The following is a 21,610-nucleotide window of genomic DNA, read 5'->3' on the forward strand; positions in this document are numbered from 1 at the left end:
CCGTGTTGGCCCTGGGACGGGTTGGCGGGGGCACTGGGGGCGAGCGTATTCGCCTTTTATCGCCATGAATAGTGACATACACTAAATTATAGTCATTGATAAAAAAAATGGTCAAATGATTTTAACCGTTGAAAAAAAAAATCTCCCCTCAACAGTTAGTAACCACCGGTCGAACATGCAAAATTTTTTTTTTTTGAACCGACAGATCGACCGACAGTTAACCGACGACCCATCAATTTTTGACCGATGGAACCGGAACTAACCTGACATTCCGATTCGGCCAGTGAATTGGATCAATAGGTAACTAGCTTATTGACCCGGTTACAAGCCTGGGTCGGTCCAGGATGGACCTGACCTAGGATTGAGTCTAGTTATATATTATGATTAAAAATTGATGATGAATTTTTTAATAAAATAAAAAATTTATTTTTGTTTCAGAGTAGAACATTATATTTTTTTTAGAGTGAGAGTTAAATAACCATAGGATGTTTCTATAAATATAGCAGAGCGTATCCGAGTTATAATATCATGATAGGATATTTAAATTATTATCCCTATTCATAGTTTAAATTTTAGTTATGGTATATAAGAATTTTTTCTTCAAAAAGAGGGTACAATCAAAAGATATTGAACTTCTAGATTGATCATTGTATGTACCCTTTAATTTCTTCTGATAAGCAATAAAAAATTTTTATTTAGTCGAATCGATCATCTAAGATAATTAATGAGGTTAATTATAATTATAATTATTTTTTAAATATAACGAAAGTGTTAAGGCAACGATCGAGAACCTTCCAAGTTCTCCGCATATATATATATATATATATATATAGGATTGTTATGCTGCGGACTATTTCCTACGGATTGTTACGGATTTGCCATGTCATTTTTTTTTAATTTTTTAAATGTAACTTTTTCTTTTTCTTTTTTCTCTTCGTTCTCGTTGAAACATTCTCGCTGCTCATAGTGCTCACCGCGCCTCCTCGCGCGCCCGCCACACGCCCTGCCACCGGCCATTTGCCCACCGCCGGCGGCCTCCGGCCGCCTGGACCCACCCATACTATAGACCAGAAGGTGAACCCATCGGGGATAACGTCCAGAATCCAGCCGCTATCGCGACGTACTGGACGCTCGCGACTGGATGCGATCATGCCAGATTCCGGCAAGATCGCGGCCGGATTCCGGCGCGATCGTGGCCGGAATATGGCGCGATCACGTCCAGTCGCGATCGCGTCCGGAATACGGCCGCGATCCCACCGGATTCCGGTCGCGATGGCGTCCAGAATCTGGCACGATCGCGGCCGGATTCCGGACGCGATCGCTCCAGATTCCGGCCACGATCACGCCGGAATCCGGCCGCGATCTCGTCCAGTCGGCAGCGTCCAGTCTAGAATCTGGCACGATCGCGTCCAGTCGGCAGCGTCTAGTCGCGATAGCGGCGACGAGGCGCGGTGAGCGTTTCGTTACAGCGAGAAGAAGAAAAAAAATTAAGAAAGAGAAAATATTGTATTAAAAAAAATAAAATAATATGATATGACAGTTGATCCGTAACCATCCGCAGGATAGAGTCCGTATATATATATATATATATATATATAGAAATGATCTCCTGCGGTGCATTTCTTGCGATTTTGGTGCGGTTGCCTCCCTGATCGGTCAGGAGGTTCCCTGACCGATTAGGAGGTTCCCTGATCGGTCCAGAGACCGATCAGGAGGTTCCCTGATCGGTCCAGAGACCGATCAGGAGTATACCGCACTGATGCCGCAGCATAAGCACCGCAGGCTAACATTTCCGTGTATATATATATATATATATATATATCTTGTGTCCTTCAGTCACTTACACATTATCTATCTATCGACGGCGGATTCACTCTTACGCGTATGTCTGGACGAATGAGCCACGCAGTGGCACTTATGTAAATAATATAGTTCGTAGTGGCATATTGTTTCACTGGAAAACACACTCAGTTGTGTGACTTTGCTCCTGACTCTCAAGAACCTACCTTCACCTCTCCGCCTCTCACTTTTTTTTTTCTCTCTATATCGATCGATCTGCAAGTAAGAGAAAGAATCGCCCCAAATTCCACCAGATCCGGCATCATCTTGCTTTGGTCGAGATCTGACCCCTAGTTTTCCGTCCGTCAGTTAGAATCGGAGCTCCATTCGCTGGGGCTACGATGGAGGAGGCACTAGAGGCGGCGCGGGCTAAGGACACCAAGGAGCGAATGGCCGGCGTGGAGAGGCTCCTCCAGGTGCTGGAGTCTACTACAAGGAGTCTCTCATCCGCCGAAGTCACCTCCCTCGTCGATACCTGCATGGATCTCTTGAAGGACAGCAACTTCCGTGTCTCCCAAGGTGCACTCCAGGCGCTGTCCGCTGCTGCAGTGCTTTCGGGCGATCACCTCAAGATCCATTTCAACGGCCTTGTGCCGGCTGTCGTCGAGAGGCTTGGGGATGGGAAGCAGCCCGTGAGGGAGGCGGCGCGGCAGCTTCTCATTACTCTCATGGAGGTAGGAATTTTATCAGAGTTCCTTTTTCGTATTTTCTGTGCCATTGAATATGTTATTTGTTTTGGTTATTAGTTATCTGCGGGAAATTGGTTGGCGCTTTTTCCGTGTTGGAGGTTTATAAGTGTCTGCCATATTCAACTTTGGATCTGTTGATGACTTGATTCTCCTTTGGAACATTTAGGATTTTTTCTTTTTAATATTTTTTTTTCAGGGATTTGTCTATCTAATGGAATAATTCGATTTTCTTCGTCGTTGGACAAAATAGTGTCAACACCTGTGTCAGTAATTGAAAAGAAAAGGACGATTAGGATTTATATGGTATAGTGTCATTTTATCCATGATAAATTATCGTAGTTAGGGTTTTGAGATTCATGGATGGTTTTTTGCGTAATGCATTACAGTTTAAATCTTGGATAGCCGGTACAGAACTTTCTATGAAATATTTCCATAGTTGTATTGGATATTTTGCAATTCTTTCCTCGTTAGGTTATGCTAGTAGGTGTTTGATATAAAAAGTTGTTGGTCCATCTATAACTGTGTTTGCCACTGCTGCCATTTTTCTCAGTTGAGATTATCTGATAACAAATCAAGGTTTGCATGTATATTAGGTATCATCCCCGACAATCATTGTTGAAAGAGCTGGAAGTTATGCATGGGCACATCGAAGTTGGAGAGTGCGTGAAGAGTTTGCTCGTACAGTTTCCACAGCAGTTGGACTTTTTGCTTCGACAGAGCTACCTCTTCAGCGAGTCCTTCTTCCTCCTGTATGATTAACTTGTCATTATTAAATATCTGCTCTGTTATCATACACACACAAATTCAACTTTATATAGAACTCAAATGGAGGTTTTTTCCTGAAAAAAAGTTTTCCCTCTTGCTTGGCAGGTTTTGCAGTTATTGACAGACTCTAATCAAAGTGTAAGAGAAGCTGCTGCTTCATGTATTGAGGTTGGTACACAGTTCCATTGTGGTGCTAAAGTTTCAGTTTGTTCATTCCTTTTGATGCATAGATGTGCTGTTTCGTGTGTTAATATTTTTAACCTTCAATGCTAAACATTGTAAATTGTTTCTAAACTTGATTTTATTCATCTTAAGATAATCCCTGGCCCCATTTTAACAGCGCAAGTGAGATAATTTCTGGTACCTTTTTTTCAGGAGATGTTTGCACAGGTAGGAACCCAATTTCATGAGGAATTGCAACGTCACTCTCTTCCTTCTTCCATGGTAATAATTTTTGGCTACTGATCTGGCTGAATTAAGTATAAGTGAATTGTTTCTCTGCAGTGTGCATTTTATGATAAGGCCAAATCTAAAGACTGAGAAGCTTGCAAATCTACTCATGAACTAATTGTCTTTTCAATAATGCAGATAAAGGAAATCAATGCCAGGTTAGAAAAGATAGAACCAAAGGTTCTGCCATCTGATGGGGTTAGAAGTCACATTTCTACCGACAATAGAACAGCTTCTGCAAGTCATAAGAAGAGCAGCCCAAGGACAAAAATTTCTACCAGAGAAACCTCATTTTCTAGTGGTAAGTCTTGCTCAAACATTTGCATGGCCAAATGTTTGTTATGTCATTTGGCTTAATTGTTAAGATGATTATCGTTCATTGCATATTTTATTTAAAATAGTAATATCTTTGGGGTATAGTTATTTCTTAATAATCCATTAGCTATTTTCTATTTGGAATGGTCAAACAATATCACATGAACATGTGTTCCTTGAATCTCCACGTGCGGAAATAAAATAAAATATCTTTTCCCTTTTAGTCTACAGCACAAACCGGTATGATGATTTGCAGAAATTCTTAAGCATAAGTGTGTTTTCAGAACCACACTCTGCAAAATGAGAATCTCAAATGGTCCTTGTAGGTGAACATGCACACACCATGTACTTTTTTGTCTTTCCCTTTTCTTTGTTCCCTCGACTTTCCATTGAAGGATTTAATTTCACGGAATTTATGCCAACCGAGAGAATTTTTGGTTGTATCACTCAGTGGTAAATATAGCTAACAACATGTGAATATGAAATGCAGTAGATGCACTCTACATGCCACATGTGCATATGCAATATTTCACTGCATGTTATATCCATATACATTCGTATATGTCGTATATATGTGTTTTAATTTTTTAATCTCTCTTTCTACTTATCCACATTTTCCTAATTTAAGATTTCAACCCTCAATATTTGTAGATAACTCAGTAGATAAAATGAATATGATTGATCTAGATTATGTTTAATTTATTGCAAGTATAAAATGAATGAATCAACATAAGCCAGAAAGATCTCTAAAGATGTCAGAAGGAACGACTATTTGACAATCCAAAACAAAAGAAGTAATTTCTCGTGAAATGCTGCTGCTTTTTTCATTGATTCTAACTTTTAATGTTGTTCATCTTTAAAAATATTAGGTAGGTATAAGCTATTTTTATGGTTTTTAAAAATAGTTTAGTTAAGTTCTTAACAAATATTTTATTCATAGGAATATAGTTAATAATTAATAATTTCTTAATTATGATTGTCTATACATATTCATGTGAGCCACTATAACACATCTTATGCATGAGTTTGACTGCATGCTCTATGGACATATATTTTTTAAAATTTTGAACACTTGATAAATGTCCGCTATAAGGTTCACCATCCTTTTTCTGCGAGTTGGTATTTTCATCAATTTTTTAATGAAGGTTTAGGTGACCAACTTAACTTAGGTAATTTAAGTAGGTCAAATGAGTATAGAAATTTAAATTTTTATTGTAAAATTCAAACTTTAGAAGTAAAACAAATTTTAAATGGGATGCACAAAGGAAAAGTTGTTGGACCAGATGATATTCCGATAGAGGTATGGAAGTGCCTAGGGAAACAAGGTATTGAATGACTTACAAAATTATTTAATATGATATTGAAAACGAAAGTCTGCTCAATGGAGGGTAAGTACTCTGGTTCTCTTATATAAGAATAAGGGAGACGCATAAAATTGTGCAAACTATAGGGGTATTAAACTAATGAGTCATACTATGAAACTTTGAGAAAAAGTAATGGAAAAAAGATTAAGGAAGGAGACCACGGTGATTGAAAATCAATTTGGGTTCATACTTGGAAGGTCGACAATAGAAAATATACATCTTTTTAGACAACTAATTGAAAAATATCGGGAGCAAAAACAAGATCTACAAGAGAAATTATATAAAGAATTCTAGAAAAGAGAGATGTTAGCGTAATATATAGTCAACTAATTAAGGATATGTACGAGGATGTAACGACTTAAAAACTTCAAGCGGAGTAATTGAAGCATTTCTAATAAAGATAATATTACATCAAGGATCAATCTAAGTTCCTATCTTTTTACACTAATTATAAACGAACTCACTACACACATTCAAGACACAGTACCGTGGTGCATGTTGTTTGAAGATAATATTATTTTGGTAGATGAAACGCGTGAAAGAGTAAATGCTAAATTCTTGGAGGGAAACACTAGAAGGAAAATGTTTTAGGCTTGGTAGAATAAAAATAGAATATATGGAATTTAAATTTAGTAATATTAGAGGTAATGAGACAATTGTTAAGATAGGAGATGATAAGTTGTTTGGAACTAAGAGATTTAAATATTTAAGATCATTTTTGCAAAACAATGGAGGGATTGAGAGATGTCTTGCATAGAATATAAGTAGGATGGTTGAAATAGAGAGAGTCAGAAGTACCTCTAAAACTTAAAAGAAAGTTCTATAAAATCGCAGTTAGATTTGTTATGTTATATGGAGCTTAATGTTGGGCATTGACTCGAGCACATGATTGTAGAAGATGAGAGTTGTAGAGATGAGGATGTTAAAGTGGATTTGTTGACATATGAGGATGGACAGAATAAGAAATGAGAACATTAGAGAGAAAGTCGAAGTTGCATCTATTGAGGGAAAACTAAGAAGTTACGTGCATGTACTTAGACGACCAATAAATGCTCCAGTTAGGCGATATGTAACTATGACAAACACATATCAAATGAGGAAGAGGAATACCAAAAAGACTTGATTAGCAACAATAAAACAAGATAAAATTTATTTAAGTATAGATGATGATATAGTATGACATAGAGCTCAATAGCATAAAGGATCCATATAGTCGACCCCACCTAGTGGAATAAAGCTTAGTAGTTGTTGTTGTTGAAAAAATTCAGATTTGCTTTCTAATTTTCTAATGAGAAATTTTATGAAAAAAAAACAGGCAGTTTAGTGTTGTTTAACATCTGGATTTAAGAATTTGGCAGACAAAGAAGCCTATTATCTGAATGACTAGTCAAACCATGGTTTTTGTTTGACATTGGTTTTATGTACTGATTTGACAAAGGACCCATACTAACTTCTTTCTATGACTTTTTTGTTGTTATTGGGTTCATTGTACCTTCTGGTCGAGCAGTTACCTGGTCTTATTTCTTGAACCCCACCCCACCCCATCCCACGTTCATTTCTGGTTCACAAGATGCTGACCCTATTCTGTGGTTATATTTTACCTAAAGTGTCAGTTTTATGTGGTGCATCAATGAATTTTAATTAGTTTTATTTTATTTTTTCTTCATGTGATGTTTTCTACAACGTGGATGAATTGCAGGTGAATTTGATATTACTGAAAAGCCTGTGGTGCCTATTAAGGTTTTCACTGAGAAGGAGTTGGTCAAGGAGATGGAGAAAATAACATCTACACTAGTTCCAGAGAAAGATTGGTCACTTCGTATTTCTGCCATGCAAAGAGTTGAAGGCCTTGTCATTGGAGGTTTAAGTTTACTTTGTTTTTCCTATATTTATGTGATCAAATGCGTTCTCAAATCATTCAGCAAAGTTTATCATTATCAGGTGCATCAGTTCTCTAGCACTTGTGAATATGGTTCTAGTTAGTTTTTTTGGTAACTGATTCAAATTTATATCTGTCGTTGCAATGTTATAAAATTTGGTATAGTTAACTGATCCGGTAGTAAGAGCGGGCCCCCCCCCTTCTCTGGCAAAGTCAACGCCAAGTGGAAGTCACCGGAACAGCCGCCCACCCAGAGGAGAGTGTGGTCCGACCGGACGGACGGCCATAGATGGCCGGTCCGACTGGATTGCCGGCCGGCCGATGGAATCGAGTACCCGGAAGGGTCCGGCCGGTTTGCACTTATAGTTGGTAGGCACCCTGTCAAATCGGGGTTCCGACGCTCAGTTAAAAAGGTCATGGACCGAGCTGACCTTTTGACCGATCACAGTCATAAAGCACCCCTGTTTGTTAGTCTCCACAAAGCACAAGTAAACCACTGCTAATGTCCGGTCGGATGTTTAGGTATCTTTCCGCTCGGACTACAAGTTTGGAGCAAAGGAAAGGGCCAGAGGATTTCTTTCTCGACAACTGTAGGTTTCACGTGTGTCGTGCTCAAATCTTGTGACGGGATTCGCCGTCCCATCGAGGGCATGCTCAGGCGATATGGGTCGGGTAAACTTTCTCGAGCGTACCTAGGAAAGGACGGTAAGCTTTACGGAGCGTACCTAGGATAGGACAGGGACACTTATGCACCTTGCAGCGTGCTCAAACCTTTCACTCTATATAAAGAACCTCGGGTTTCATCGACAAAGGAGGCTGGTATGTACTCTGAGACTTCGAGCCACCTTGTTCATCGTGATTTACGACTTGAGCGTCGGAGGGTCGTCGGGAATCCCTTCCCGACTCGCTTGCAGGATAGCAGGAGCATCTCGACACTAGTTGGAGACCTACATCGGCGAGCCTTGGAGCGTCACGTGCCCAGCGTCCTTCTGGTTCGGACAGGATCAAAGTGGCGCCGTCGTGGGAACGCTCCTGCGTCCGGCGGAGACAATGGGCGAGTGGGCGGCGGCCTGCGGTGGCGCTTTCGAGGAGGAACTCGGCCTGCGGTCGAGATAAGGGCCGCCAAACTCGTGGAGCAAAGCAAAAGCATCCGAGCGGGCGGAGCAACAGCAACGTCCGCGTCGGGGGGCCGAGCGGAAGCACCCGACCACCGTCGCATTCCACCGGGCCTTATTTCGCACCCCGGAACGCCAGCCCGAAGAGATATAGGATCTTCCTCGGATGAAATGCCAGGCGGGATGGCGGAAGGAAAGCTCCCGGACGGACTCATCTCCGGCGGACCAACCGCCGATTTTGGAAGCCATTCTGCGAGATCCTCGCCCAAGCACTACGTGCCCCTACGATCGGCGAGTATAATGGAACAACGGACCGGATGATCATTTGGGTAAGTTTGATAATGCCACGCTCCACCAATACATCGATGGAGTGAAGTGCCGAGTCTTCCTTACCACGCCTGGGATCGGCCACGGTGGTTCCGTAGGCTGCCGGACGGATCCATCACAAGCTTCAAGGACTTCCGAACGGCCTTCCTCCACCACTGCCGTCGGCGTTATCAGAAAACAAGCGTTAGCTTGTTCGCCATCAAGCAAGAACCAAAAGAATCGCTTCGAGCTTACATCCAGCGATTCAACCAAGTGGCGATGGACATCCCAACAGCCACATCGGAAACGATGATGAACGCCTTCACACAAGGCCTTGTTGATGGGGACTTCTTCAGGTCGCTCATCCGAAAGCCGCCCCGAGACTATGATCACATGCTACATCGGGCCAACGAATACATAAACGTGGAAGAAGCGCAAGCCGCTCGGAAAAAAGAAGCTCCAACCGAGCGTGCACTTGTTCATGCCGAGCGGAAGCAGCACTCCGCTCAGCAACCACCTAGAGGACCAAGGGCTGAAGCAATTCGATCTCCCCACACCAGATCGCACGTGCAAGAAGTGGCTGCCGCTCGGCCAAAGCCAAAGAAGAGGTGGACCCCAATGTTCTGCAAATTCCACCAAACGGATACGCACAACACGAGGGATTGCCGAAGCCTTCCCTTTGTGTCCAATCCTGTTCCCCGGAGAACCGAACGACGGTCTCCTCCCCTCAACACGAGGCAAAGGACCCAGGAAGCCGACCGGACCCGCATAGAGAGGCGACATCACCATACGTCCGATCGGCATAGATCCCCAAGACAGGAGAGTCGCCGGACGTCCAGGGAACGGTCCCGACCATCCACTCGGGAGGAAGAAAACAGGAGCAATACTTCCCGAAATCAACGTTATTGCTGGTGGGCCGACCGGAGGAGACTCCAACCGAGCAAGAAAGGCGGGCGTTCGGCAGCTGCAGATCCACCAGTCGGCTGTAGCCAAGAGCGGGCAAGTGGACCGGAAATCACTTTCGGGCCCGGAGACTTGGAAGGAGTAGAAGTACCCCACGCGCTGCTCATTAAAGCGGTAATAGCAAATTACACCATTCATCGCATATTTGTTGACACAGGGAGCTCGGTCAACATACTATTCAAGAAGGCGTTCGATCAGCTGCAAATTGATCGAGCCGAGCTGCTTCCGATGACGACCCCGCTCTACGGGTTTACGGGCAATGAAGTTCAGCCGGTCGGACAAATCCGGTTCACTGGGAGAAGAGCCGCTCAGAGGACCAGGACAACAAACTTCGTGGTGGTTGACTCTCCCTCATCCTACAACGTCATTTTGGGACGACCGGCGCTCGGCGAATTCCGAGCGGTTGTCTCAACCTTCCACCGAAGATAAAATTTCCCGTGGAGGACAAGTTGGAGAAGTACGGGAGATCAACTAGCAGCTCGGCGTTGCTATATAGAGATGATCCGAGCGAAGCTTCTTCCGCTCGGAAGGTCCCCCGAATCGAGGTACACGCCATAACCGAGAAACCTCCCGCTTTAATTTATGATGAAAAGGAGGAAGTTCAGATCCATCCGACCCGATCGGAGGCCACCACTTTCATCGCCTCGGATCTAGAGGAAAAACAGAAGAAGAAGTCGATCCAATGCCTCCAGAAAATCACGATGTCTTTGTTTGGTCGACACACGAGTTGCCGGAATTTCGCTAGCCTAACGCAATACGAGTTGCATGTCCGACCTTTCGGCGATCAAGAAAAAAGAGATTTTAGCGCGAGCGGAATGCCATAATCCGGCGGAAGTAGAAACTGAGGCCTACCACATCGAGGTGCAGTTCGGTGGCTAACGTGGTATTGGTCTCAAGCCGGCAAGTGGCGGTTACATTGACTTCGGGACTTAAACAAAGCTGTCCCAAAGATTTTTATCCTCTCCGGATAGATCAGGTGGTGGACTCTACGGATGTGAGTTAATTTGCATGCTTGACGCCTACCGGCTATCACCGGGAAGATCAAGAAAAGGTGAGCTTCGTGACGGCCGACGACACGTATTACTATGATGTGATGCCGTTCGGATTGAAGAATCCGGGCCACCTATCACGCTTGATGAACAAGGTATTCAAGGAGCAGATCGGGCGGAACCCGGAAGTTTACGTGGACGACATTCTTATCAAATCCGTCCGAGCGGCCGATCTTTTCAAGGATATGGAAGAAACCTTCCGAACAATGCGCAAATATGGAGTCAAGCTAAATCCCCAGAAATGCCTGTTCGGAGCTAAAGGAGGGCGTTTCTTGGGGTATATAGTGACCGAGCGGGGGATCGAAGCAAATCCCAACAAGGTGAAAGCTCTGCAAGACATGCTTCCTCCCAGAAACACAAGGGAAGTGCAACGGTTGACCGGTCGGATAGCTTTGTCCAGATTCATCTCCAAACTGCCGACCGGAGCCTGCCATTCTTCAAGATCCTACGCAAAGCTACTAAGTTCCAGTGGAACGAAGAGTGTGACCGAGCATTTGAAGAGTTGAAAACATATCTGAATTCCCTGCCTGTACTGGCCAAGCCGATCGGAGGCGAGTCACTGTATATGTATTTGTCGTCAATCGAGTACGTCTGTAGGCTCGGCCTTGTGAACGAAGAGCAGGTGTATTTTGAGCCGTATTTTGAAGATCTTGAATCTCGCACACCGGCTCGAAGTTGGCCTTTGCATTGGTTCTAGCCGCTCGGCGCCCATCATTGTCCGGACGAGCAGTCCACTCGGAAGAGTCTGTTGAATCCGAAGCGTCCGGACGGCTTATCAAGTGGACGACGAATTGAGCGAGTTTGACATCCGATACCAGCCCGCTCGGCGATTAAAGCCCAATCCTTGGCTGATTTTGTGACGAAGTGCAGAGGCCCGAGCCGGAAGCTATGTGGAAGATATGTGGATGGGTCTTCCACTCGACTCGAGCGGGATTGGGATATTACTTATCTCACCGCAAGAAGAAAAGATGCACCTATCCGTCCGGCTAGCCACCAACAATGAGGCAGGTATGAGGCCCTTATAGCCGGTTGGCGGCACGACATGTGGGGGCCGGTCGGGTAACTCTCTATTCGGATTCACAGTTGCCGCTCAGTAACTTTCCGGCACCTTTGAAATCAACTGTCTCAAACTCTACGTCGAGGCCTTTGAAAAACTCAAAGCTACTTTCCGAGAAGTGCTTATCCGAAGATTCCCGAGCGGAGAACCAGGCGGCGATGAGTTGGCAAACTCGCGAGCTCAATAACGCCGGTCGCCATTCAGCAACCAATTGAAAAAGATGGTGGCGCATGTCGACCGGATCAAGGCCTCGCGTTTCCAGTGACTGGAGGACACCTATTATAGAATTCCTCCGTTCGGGCACCACACCATCCGATGAATATGCGGCCCGGCTCCTCGGAAGAAGAGCCGGTCGGTTTACACTCATCGGAGATCGCTTTACAAGAAAGCTTTCTCGCGTCCTCTGCTAAAATGTGTGAGCTCGGAGGACTCAGCTTACATCCTCCAGAAGGATCATGTGGAGGTCATCCGGCGGACGTCATAGCTAAGAAGATCCTCTGGCCGGATACTTTTGGCCGACCTTACAGACGTCGCTCGGACAATATCTACATGCCTTTCATGCCGTAGTATCACAACTTCTCCCACCGACCGGCAGAGGAGATGAAGGCATCAACCATCTCATGTCCGTTCGATCGTGGGGAATGGATATTGTGGGTCCATTTCGATGGCGAGGCGGAGAAATTTTACTAGTGGCGAGATTATTTCTCCAGTGGGTGGAGGATACCGCAAAGATCATCGAGCAAATGGTTAAAAATTCATCCGGCACATCATTTGTCGGTTGGCATCCCTCGCCGGTGTCCGGCGGCGGATTCACGAGGAAGATGTTGGAGGATTGGTGCAAGCTACGGCATCGAGCAACATTTCACGTCCGTGGCCTATCCTCAGAGCAACGGTCAAGCCGTCATCCGTATTCTGCGCGCTCGGCTCGACCGTTTGGGAGGAGTTGGCCGAAGTGCCGGGCGTCTTGTGGGCTATCCGAACGACGCCAAAAGAAGGGACGGAGTCACACCGTTCCATTTGGTATATGGCGGTGAGGCTGTCATACCGGTCGAAGTCGGCGTTGAGTCAACCAGGATCCAGAACTATGATGATGACAACACCGAACGAAGAAACATGGAGCTGGACTTGGTAGAAGAAGAGAGGGCAAAGGCTTCCGTTCGGCTGATGGCGTACCGTCAGCGGATGAAGCAAAACTACAACCGGCGCGTAATTCCCAGATCGTTCCAAGTCGGCGATCTTGTCTGGAAGAAAGTCAAGCCGGTCGGCGACGTCGGCAAGCTTGAAGCGCCATGGGCAGGCCCTTTCAAAATCATCGAAAAGCTCCGCTCGGGCGCGTATTATCTGGAGGATGAGGACGGACGGCAGCTAGATAGGCCGTGGAGCGCGAACCACCTCCAGCCTTACCGGGCAGGGTGAAAGGTGTATCACTGTAAATCACCCTGTGTATTTCATTTTTCGACTAAATACTTGAAATGCAGAGATGAAAAGTCAAAGGAGCGAATATAAGGCATTATCATCGTAGCGCGAAGGCCCCCAGGCCGATCGGCCGGGAGGTTTATGTGGTTAGACTTGTAAGCAAATAACCCGTGCCGTTCGGCCGGAATTAAATTGGTCAAGCCAAACGCTCGAAGATCGAAGGCCCCGTACCCTTCGAACGGAGGTATATTATCCGAGCCAAAATACTCGATGAAGTAGATCCTGAGCCGTGCGGCCAGGAGGGCATTATCCAAGCTGGGGGAAAGGCGAAGAGCAACTCCGAGCGGAATACCGACGAGCTCCGTCGTTAAAGATCGAGAGCCGCGCCGACCGGCTATAAATATCCGCGCCGACGAGCACCGTCGTTAAAAATCAAGAGACGAGCCGGCGTCTATAAACCCTCCGAGCGGAATACCGACGAGCTCCGTCGTTAAAAATCAAGAGACGAGCCGGCGGGTATAAACTATCCGCGCGGAAGAGCGCCGACCTCCGTCGTTAAAAATCAAGAGACGAGCCGTATAAACCCTCCGAGCGGAAGACCGACGAGCACCGTCGTTAAAGATCAAGAGACGAGCCGGCGTCTATAAACCCTCCGAGCGGAAGACCGACGAGCACCGTCGTTAAAGATCAAGAGACGAGCCGGCGTCTATAAACCCTCCGAGCGGAAGACCGACGAGCACCGTCGTTAAAGATCAAGAGACGATCCATAAACCCTCCGAGCGGAAGACCGACGAGCTCCGTCGTTAAAGATCGAGAGCCGCGCCGACCGGCTATAAATATCCGCGCCGACGAGCTCCGTCGTTAAAGATCGAGAGCCGCGCCGACCGGCTATAAATATCCGCGCCGACGAGCTCCGTCGTTAAAAATCAAGAGACGAGCCGGCGTCTATAAATAATCCGAGCGGAATATCGTCGACACTGCGATTATCCGTATTCCCCGCCGATTGTCAGACCGAAGCTATTTTCCGATCGGACTCGAGGTATAAAAGGTTCGGATCGGCTTATAGCGAGCGATTCTGGCTAGCAGCCCAGATTGATATTCGGCCGGACGGAAGAGCTGGGGAAAACACTTCATTCTGGAAGAATGCACCTCGAATGCCCAAGGTATGATGTGATAGAAGACGAGCGGACCGTACAAGTGTTAGCCAGGGAACAGTGCAAAAAGATAGAGTACACGAAAGGAAAGCATTTCATTAAAATTAGAACCTTAGGTCGAGTGGCCTAAGTACAAAAGGGTTCATGTTCAGCCGAGCGGCGAAATTACAAAAATTACTCGATGTAGTCGTAGAGGTCCCTCGGAATGTTGCTCAGGAGCTCCACTTGATCGCCGGCCGGAATATTGGTGGACTCCGGAAGAAGGCCCTTCGACTTCAGGTCATAGTGGCCGTAATTGCCAGGTCGAAGCCGAGTACATCCGCTCGCAAATTTTCTCCGAGAACTCGGGCGATCGGATGTAACTTTGTCGGAGGCGGCGACTCGGCTCGGCTCGGCATCCCTGGTATTCCTTGAAGGTTGCACGGGAGCTTGTCGGGGCCTCATTCGGACGTTGATCTTCTCCGCGTCGGTAGGCGGCTGCCTTCTCCGATCGGCCGCTCCGTCGGCTCCTTTATCTTCAACTCGGCCCCGGGCCTCCACGTTTTCTTCTCCGGATCGGAGATGGTGTGTTCTTCAGTGGTGGCGAGTTATCTTTGTGTCGGCGACTTGACCGTCGCTCGGACTCGGCTAGGCGTGGGCACGATCACTGTTTTCTTACGCTTCGGCCTAGCGAGTTTGAGTTTTCTTGACTCTTTTGCATTCGGAGTAGGAAGGTCCTGGAGCCGCTCGGACCACCTGCCGCCCGCAGTTGTCTTATCTCCTCGTCCGCCATAGCCAGTTGGAAACTGCTATCTCTTCCACCCACCTCTGAAACGAGAAGGCGCAGTTGTTAGAAGCCGAGCGGAAATATTTTAGGTAAAACAAAAACAAAAACAACGAAGAACTTACCCGTAGCCGCTCGATGTGGTCTTCATCATCAGAGGGATCTTCTACCTCCGCGTCCTCCACATCTTCCGCTTCCTCTTCGAAATCGTCCGAATCGGATCCCCGCAACTCTTGATCGGAAGATGAAGAAGAGATCGAGACGACGGCAGCGGCAGGTCGACGGGAACGTCGAATCGTTGGTCGGTGAGCAGGGGGAGAGTGTCGACCGGAGTGGCCTCAACCGGAGCAGTCAGCTCGTCCCAGTCAGAAGGCGTCCGGTCGGACGAAATGGTCTCGGGCACAGGCGCCTTGCCTTTAGCAGTCACGGCGGCCCGGTCGGAGGGTTGGACCGCGGAGGTAGCCGAGCGCAGCGGAGTCTCCACCCGGCGCCTCTTTTGCAGTGGCTGTTCCTCCTCCCGAACGGACCCTTCCTCGGGGGCCGTTGGTTCCCTGGAGGGGGTAGCTCCGCTGGCCACCTGCTGTTGAGAGGCCTGAGCGGCCGATTCAGCCTGGGTGCCGCTCTCTCCTTCGTGAGAACCGACCGGCTGAATACCCAGCGCCTTCATTTCTTTGGCTGCCACAGCCTCCAGCGCTGCTGCCTTTCTCTTTAGAACGCCGGCCATCACCGAGTCCATGACGATGTCAGCTGCATGAAGAGAAAAAGAAATCAGTTAGCAATTAAAGCAAGTGCCAAAGCAAAGTTCTTACCGAAGCCGGTCGGAAGTGGGGTCCGTATAGGACTCAGCCCAAAAATGTACATCACTCCCTCGTGAAGAAGCTTGTTGATGTCAAGTCGTAGACCGGCTAGTACATTTGCGGCGTGAAGATAGTCCGGTCGGGTCTTGAATTTCTTCAGTTCGGGAGGGGGAGGTAGACTGACTTGCCACTGGGTCGGAAAGTTTGGCTGACTGGGCATGCGGAGGTAGAAATAATAGTCCTTCCAATGTTTATTGGAAGTGGGTAGTTTATTGAAGAAGACCAAACCGGGCCGAGCTTGGAACATAAAGGTGCCCGGCTCGGCTTGCTTAGGATAATAGAAATAAAAGAAGACCTCCGGTCGGAGGGGAATGTTGTGAATCTTGAACAAAACGACAACGCCGCAGAGGAGACGGAAGGTGTTTGGTACTAAACTCCCGAGCGGCACGCCAAAATAATTGCAGACGTCTGCTATAAAAGGATGGACGGGGAACCGCAGACCGGCGGTAAATGGTGGTGAAGACCGACACCAGCGGCAGTGTGGCCGGCGGCGGCGATGGCACCGGCGATGTCGACGGTGGGAGATTGTCGCCAACGGTTGGCGGTGATCGCCGACGGTAGTGGATGGCAGCCAAGGTTGACTAGGGGTATATTCGACATTAAAAGTGATCAAAAGGAAGTTCGAAATGGAATCCGATTTCAAAGACTCGAGCTAGGGGAAGAAATACGGATTAGATACCGGAAAGGAAGGAGGATAGATCTAAAACCTTACTGAGGGGAGATGAATCGAGGAAAGGCGCCGGAGAGCGTCAGAAGGCAGCAACAAGATCGCCGGAGCTCCACAGCGCAGAGAGCAACAGTAGAGGTAACGGAGGCGTGTGAAGGCGAGAAGGAAACGAAGAATTTATAGGGTGAGGGCCGGTCGGCCTCCACCGTCGGATCCAGGTCACGGGAATCAATGCATACATCTAGCCGTTTATTTCGAATTGCTTCGGTCACATCAAAATATCATGCAACCGCCTCCGTACTCTGATGGCATTGCTCCACGTGGCAGTCAATCATTCGGAGCATTTAATGAAGGTATGATCGACATTGATGTCGAAGATTGGCGCAGAACGCAAGGAGATCCGGCGAAAGCCATCATTGATTCATTCAAGGATACCTCTGCCGCTGACCGGGCGGAGGAGATTAGCATGGAAGAGCCGTTCGGCTAGACTCACAGTCCAGTCAGTCGGACTATGCGCCTCCTTCGACTAGACTTGAAGGGAAGGCAAGTGATCCGGTAGTAAGAGCGGGCCCCCCCCTTCTCTGGCAAAGTCAACGCCAAGTGGAAGTCACCGGAACAGCCGCCCACCCAGAGGAGAGTGTGGTCCGACCGGACGGACGGCCATAGATGGCCGGTCCGACTGGACTGCCGGCCGGCCGATGGAATCGAGTACCCGGAAGGGTCCGGCCGGTTTGCACTTATAGTTGGTAGGCACCCTGTCAAATCGGGGTTCCGACGCTCAGTTAAAAAGGTCATGGACCGAGCTGACCTTTTGACCGATCACAGTCATAAAGCACCCCTGTTTGTTAGTCTCCACAAAGCACAAGTAAACCACTGCTAATGTCCGGTCGGATGTTTAGGTATCTTTCCGCTCGGACTACAAGTTTGGAGCAAAGGAAAGGGCCAGAGGATTTCTTTCTCTGACAACCTGTAGGTTTCACGTGTGTGTCATGCTCCAAATCTTGTGACAGGGGATTCTGCTGTCCCATCGAGGGCATGCTCTGACTGTAGCGATATGGGTCAGGTAAACTTTCTGACAGCCGCGTACCTAGGAAAGGACAGGTAAGCTTTCTGACAGCCGCATACCTAGGATAGGACAGGGGACACTTATGCACCTTGGTACGCGTGCCCAAACCTTTCACAGCTCTATATAAAGAACCTCAGGTTTCATCGACAAAGGAGGCTGGTATGTACTCTGAGACTTCTGGAGCCACCTTGTTCATCGTGATTTACCTGACTTGAGCGTCGGAGGGTCGTCGCTGGGAATCCCCTTCCCGGCTCGACTTCTGTGCAGGATAGCCGGAGCATCTCGACACTAGTTGGAGACCTACATCAGCGAGCCTTGGAGCGTCACGTGCCCAGCGTCTGTTGACTTCTGGTTCGGACAGGATCATTAACCAAAAAAAAAATTTATAGTTGTGTTAGAAATTGCCTAGTCATACATTAACTTTTATCTGCCAAATTCCTCAAGCGATCAGATTCCTTGTTTGTGGCATGGGATACAAAAAAGAACAGTGCTGATCGGCACATCCTAATGTTGGCCTAGCCATGCTGTAGCAAGGTTCTGTGCTGATTTAGTGTCAATCCTTGTATTTATGTACATTCTACATTATTGCCAAATTTTGCCAAATTGTTTTATTATCTAATGATTTAACTTTACATATTTGATCAACAAAATATTTCGCTTCAGAAAATAGTTTTGTTTGTAAATTATTTCAAGTTGGTATTTGTCAACCTAGTTCACATAGGCAAACAGCATGTTCTTGAAGTAATATTTCTTGGAATCTTGAATATTTTGTTTTGCATGCCTCCATCAGCTTTCCCATGAATTTTGAGAAAATTTGGCTTTGCACCTTGTTCCATCCCACAGATAAATTAACATCTGTCATGGAGTATCGCATGACCACATTTTTTTTGAGAGAAGAAAAACCAAGATGGGGAAATAACAATAGGTGAAGGGAAGATCACAGTAACAAACATGAAAGCTACCCTGTTATATTTTCAATGGCTACATTTAGACAATTAGGAATGTTTGGACTAATAATGTTTTTTTCATTTGGATAAAATGAAACAAGTGATGCATACACTATATCTATAGGAGGGTTCATCATTCTTATAAAAAAGTAGGATGCAAAATTTGATTCTTTACATTATTTATTAGATAATGGATGGTTTTATTTTTCTTTGGATTTGATTATATTTTGAAAAATGTATCAGGTGCTGCTGATTATCAATCATTTCCTGTGCTATTATTAAAGCAGCTAGCTCCTCCGATATGCACTCAGCTATCGGATCGACGCTCAAGTATTGTGAAGCAGGTAGATTTCTCTTAAATGGTTCTTTGGCATGCAGGTCTATATCTGACTTCTTTTTTGGAGTTTTGATCATACTGGTACCCCAACATGTAGATGTTTTCTAGCAAGTTTATTTGAATTAACTGTTAGTAGGTTAAATCCCAAAGGGTTGCTGTTGGTAGTAGCTTCAATTTAATTGATACCTTAGCTCAGATTGGTAGTTGGTTCTGTTATGTTATTGGCATTGAATTGGCATCCTATTCCTAGCATCAGTATCTACTTTAATTCACGCCCATTTGGGCCTTCACAACCATTAGTGAAACCCTACATTTACGAAAACCATGCAACAATTTCCTTTGCATGACATCTACGAAGACCATGCAACAATTTCCTTGGCAGTTGCTAAGTTAACATCAATTACGTCACAGAAGAATTGCTTACAATAACAGAATAAATATTTCTAAAATTTCCACAATTAGAAACTACTGAAGTTATAAAAGGAAACCACAAAGAAAATCCAAATTTCATAATTAACCATGATAAACTACATAGACAAAAAATGGTTGATAAATTTCAAATCCTTGAAAAAGTCCGTGAACTGTTCTTAGAACATCCTCCTAGTAAAAGATCTGACCTTAGCTGACAAGGAGGCAAAGAGGAGGAACTAAGCAGTCAAGAAACGGGATGAAATGATAATAAGATAAAATGTATCTATGAAACAAGAAAAAGCATTCTATGATATCAACAGCACAAAATGAATTAAACAATTACTAACTGCAGAATGACATATTGCTATTAACCATTAAACACCAGTCGTTCAGCATGGTTGGACCTTGGTACTCTCCAACATGTGCACAACTACCAAATGTAGCTCAAACATGTTGCGCTAGCACATTATGCTTGTTGATGTGGCTAATTTATCATTGAGGTTAAAAGACTGGTGTAATTATAAAATGGTCTACAGACCATCCAAATAAGTCAAGGCTTCAATCACAATGATCGACACCTATCTGCAACAAGTAATCAAATGTTTTATTGTGCCCTAAGTCTGTCTCGAAGCCTAATATCAAAGTTTGTTAACATGCAACAACATACCTACATAGTATAAACTACATGAAGCAAAAGACAAATAAAACATGATCAATCTAAGATTCCATGTATCATAAATAACTAGCATGGATAACAGCTTATAGGACATCTAGCATGATGCACAGGTCCTGCAAAACAACCATGAAGGTCATTTGGGCGATTACAAGCAAAAGAGGCAATAAGATCATATTAGGATATCTTGCCAGGTTAGGTACACTAAGACATGACTACCTTGTCTTATGATGCCTTCTTATTTAACAAAAAAGGGAGAAGAACCTATGTCCTTCGCTTTGATTAACTAAAAACAATGAGGAATAGAACTCTGTAGGTGAAAGAAGATCATCTCCTTGCTATAATTGACAGTTCACTTAGGTTGCTGGAAGTGAAGAGGTTGAAAATGATGCAAAAACAATACATGAGGAGATACACAAGCATGCCAAGAAAAAACATGATCTCACCTTGTTTTAACTACAAAGGCATAGTGAGCTTCATTGTGACTGTGTGGGTTTGCACAGGATGTGCTGGTGAGTGTCCTACAGGCATGCAGGTTTCTCGAGCAGATGTGCCGTGGAAGGGCAAATGGAGTGGGCGCGACAGGTTGTGACACTGGTGAAGTGGTGATAGACCTTGTGGTTGATGGCTCAAAGCCACATTGGCTTTGGCTCAAGCAATGCGGCGATGAAGCAAGGGTTGTGGATTCACTTGTGAAATTGTGAGAGAGTTGGGGAGGTGGGTCAGTTCAAGGAGAGGGTAAAGAAATTGTGTGAGAGAGAGGGAGATGGGAATGATCTAATAGAAAAAAATCTTAACTATAATGGATTAAGTCAACTGAACTTATCTGGTTCATTTCAAACTGATCCAAATCCTTGTCAGCCATAAAACTGCCGATTTCAGTAGGAATCAAGGTTGGTTGAAGACTGAAGGTGAATTTAAATTAATTGTTCCTACTCTGAATCAACCAACAAAATCCTGAACTGAACCAGATTATATAAAGTTAGCTTTTAGACATCCTAGTTCAAGCTCTAGAACAATTGAATCAACCCTTAAACTACCCAAGATGCATCTAATCATATCCCTTGATTACGACTCAGAATATAACAAATGAGGCAGAAACTTGCCCTCTCATCATAGTGATCACTAGAAATTGTAATTGAGTAATGCTTAGAAAGAATTGTATAACTAAGTAGATTAGTGAACCATTACACTTGTACATATATAGAATACATAGGATCCAAACAATACAACCATGGTTTTGAAAAGCTTCTGCTGTGGCAACTTATGCGTTCACTTAGGTGGATTTTAGAAGGGATTGTATGGTTCTATACCTGTTGGGATCTTCCTTTATGAAAATGCAAAATCAAGTAATAAATATTTTGGGTATGTTATGTTACAGCATTCTTAAAATGCTCTACTTCAAAATTTCAATTTTACCTACTTCATGGTGCTATATGCTTACATTTTGTTTTTTTTTCCTTTTAAATTGCGTTGAGCTCAATTTAGCTCAAATAGAGTTGGTTATCTTACCTCATATTTGATATTT

At 45.3% G+C, this 21,610-nt stretch overlaps 1 protein-coding gene across 2 annotated transcripts in view; it reads left to right on the plus strand.

Annotated features, from left to right (window-relative positions):
* The first annotated feature begins 1,980 nt into the window (after positions 1 to 1,980).
* Positions 1,981 to 21,610, plus strand: part of LOC122019004 (CLIP-associated protein-like) — a 30,351-nt gene continuing 10,721 nt past the window's right edge. The window contains exons 1-7 of one of the 2 annotated variants that reach the window (XM_042576524.1): positions 1,981 to 2,513; positions 3,122 to 3,277; positions 3,399 to 3,461; positions 3,669 to 3,737; positions 3,882 to 4,044; positions 7,122 to 7,283; positions 18,905 to 19,005. In XM_042576524.1, the coding sequence (XP_042432458.1) occupies positions 2,181 to 2,513; positions 3,122 to 3,277; positions 3,399 to 3,461; positions 3,669 to 3,737; positions 3,882 to 4,044; positions 7,122 to 7,283; positions 18,905 to 19,005 (1,047 nt within the window). In that variant the 5' untranslated portion in view covers positions 1,981 to 2,180. The remainder of the gene's footprint in view (positions 2,514 to 3,121; positions 3,278 to 3,398; positions 3,462 to 3,668; positions 3,738 to 3,881; positions 4,045 to 7,121; positions 7,284 to 18,904; positions 19,006 to 21,610) is intronic. The other variant, XM_042576519.1, reaches the window with a different exon arrangement.

This window comes from Zingiber officinale, chromosome 1A (assembly GCF_018446385.1).
Source record: "Zingiber officinale cultivar Zhangliang chromosome 1A, Zo_v1.1, whole genome shotgun sequence".
In the NCBI taxonomy this organism is placed as follows: Eukaryota; Viridiplantae; Streptophyta; class Magnoliopsida; order Zingiberales; family Zingiberaceae; genus Zingiber; species Zingiber officinale.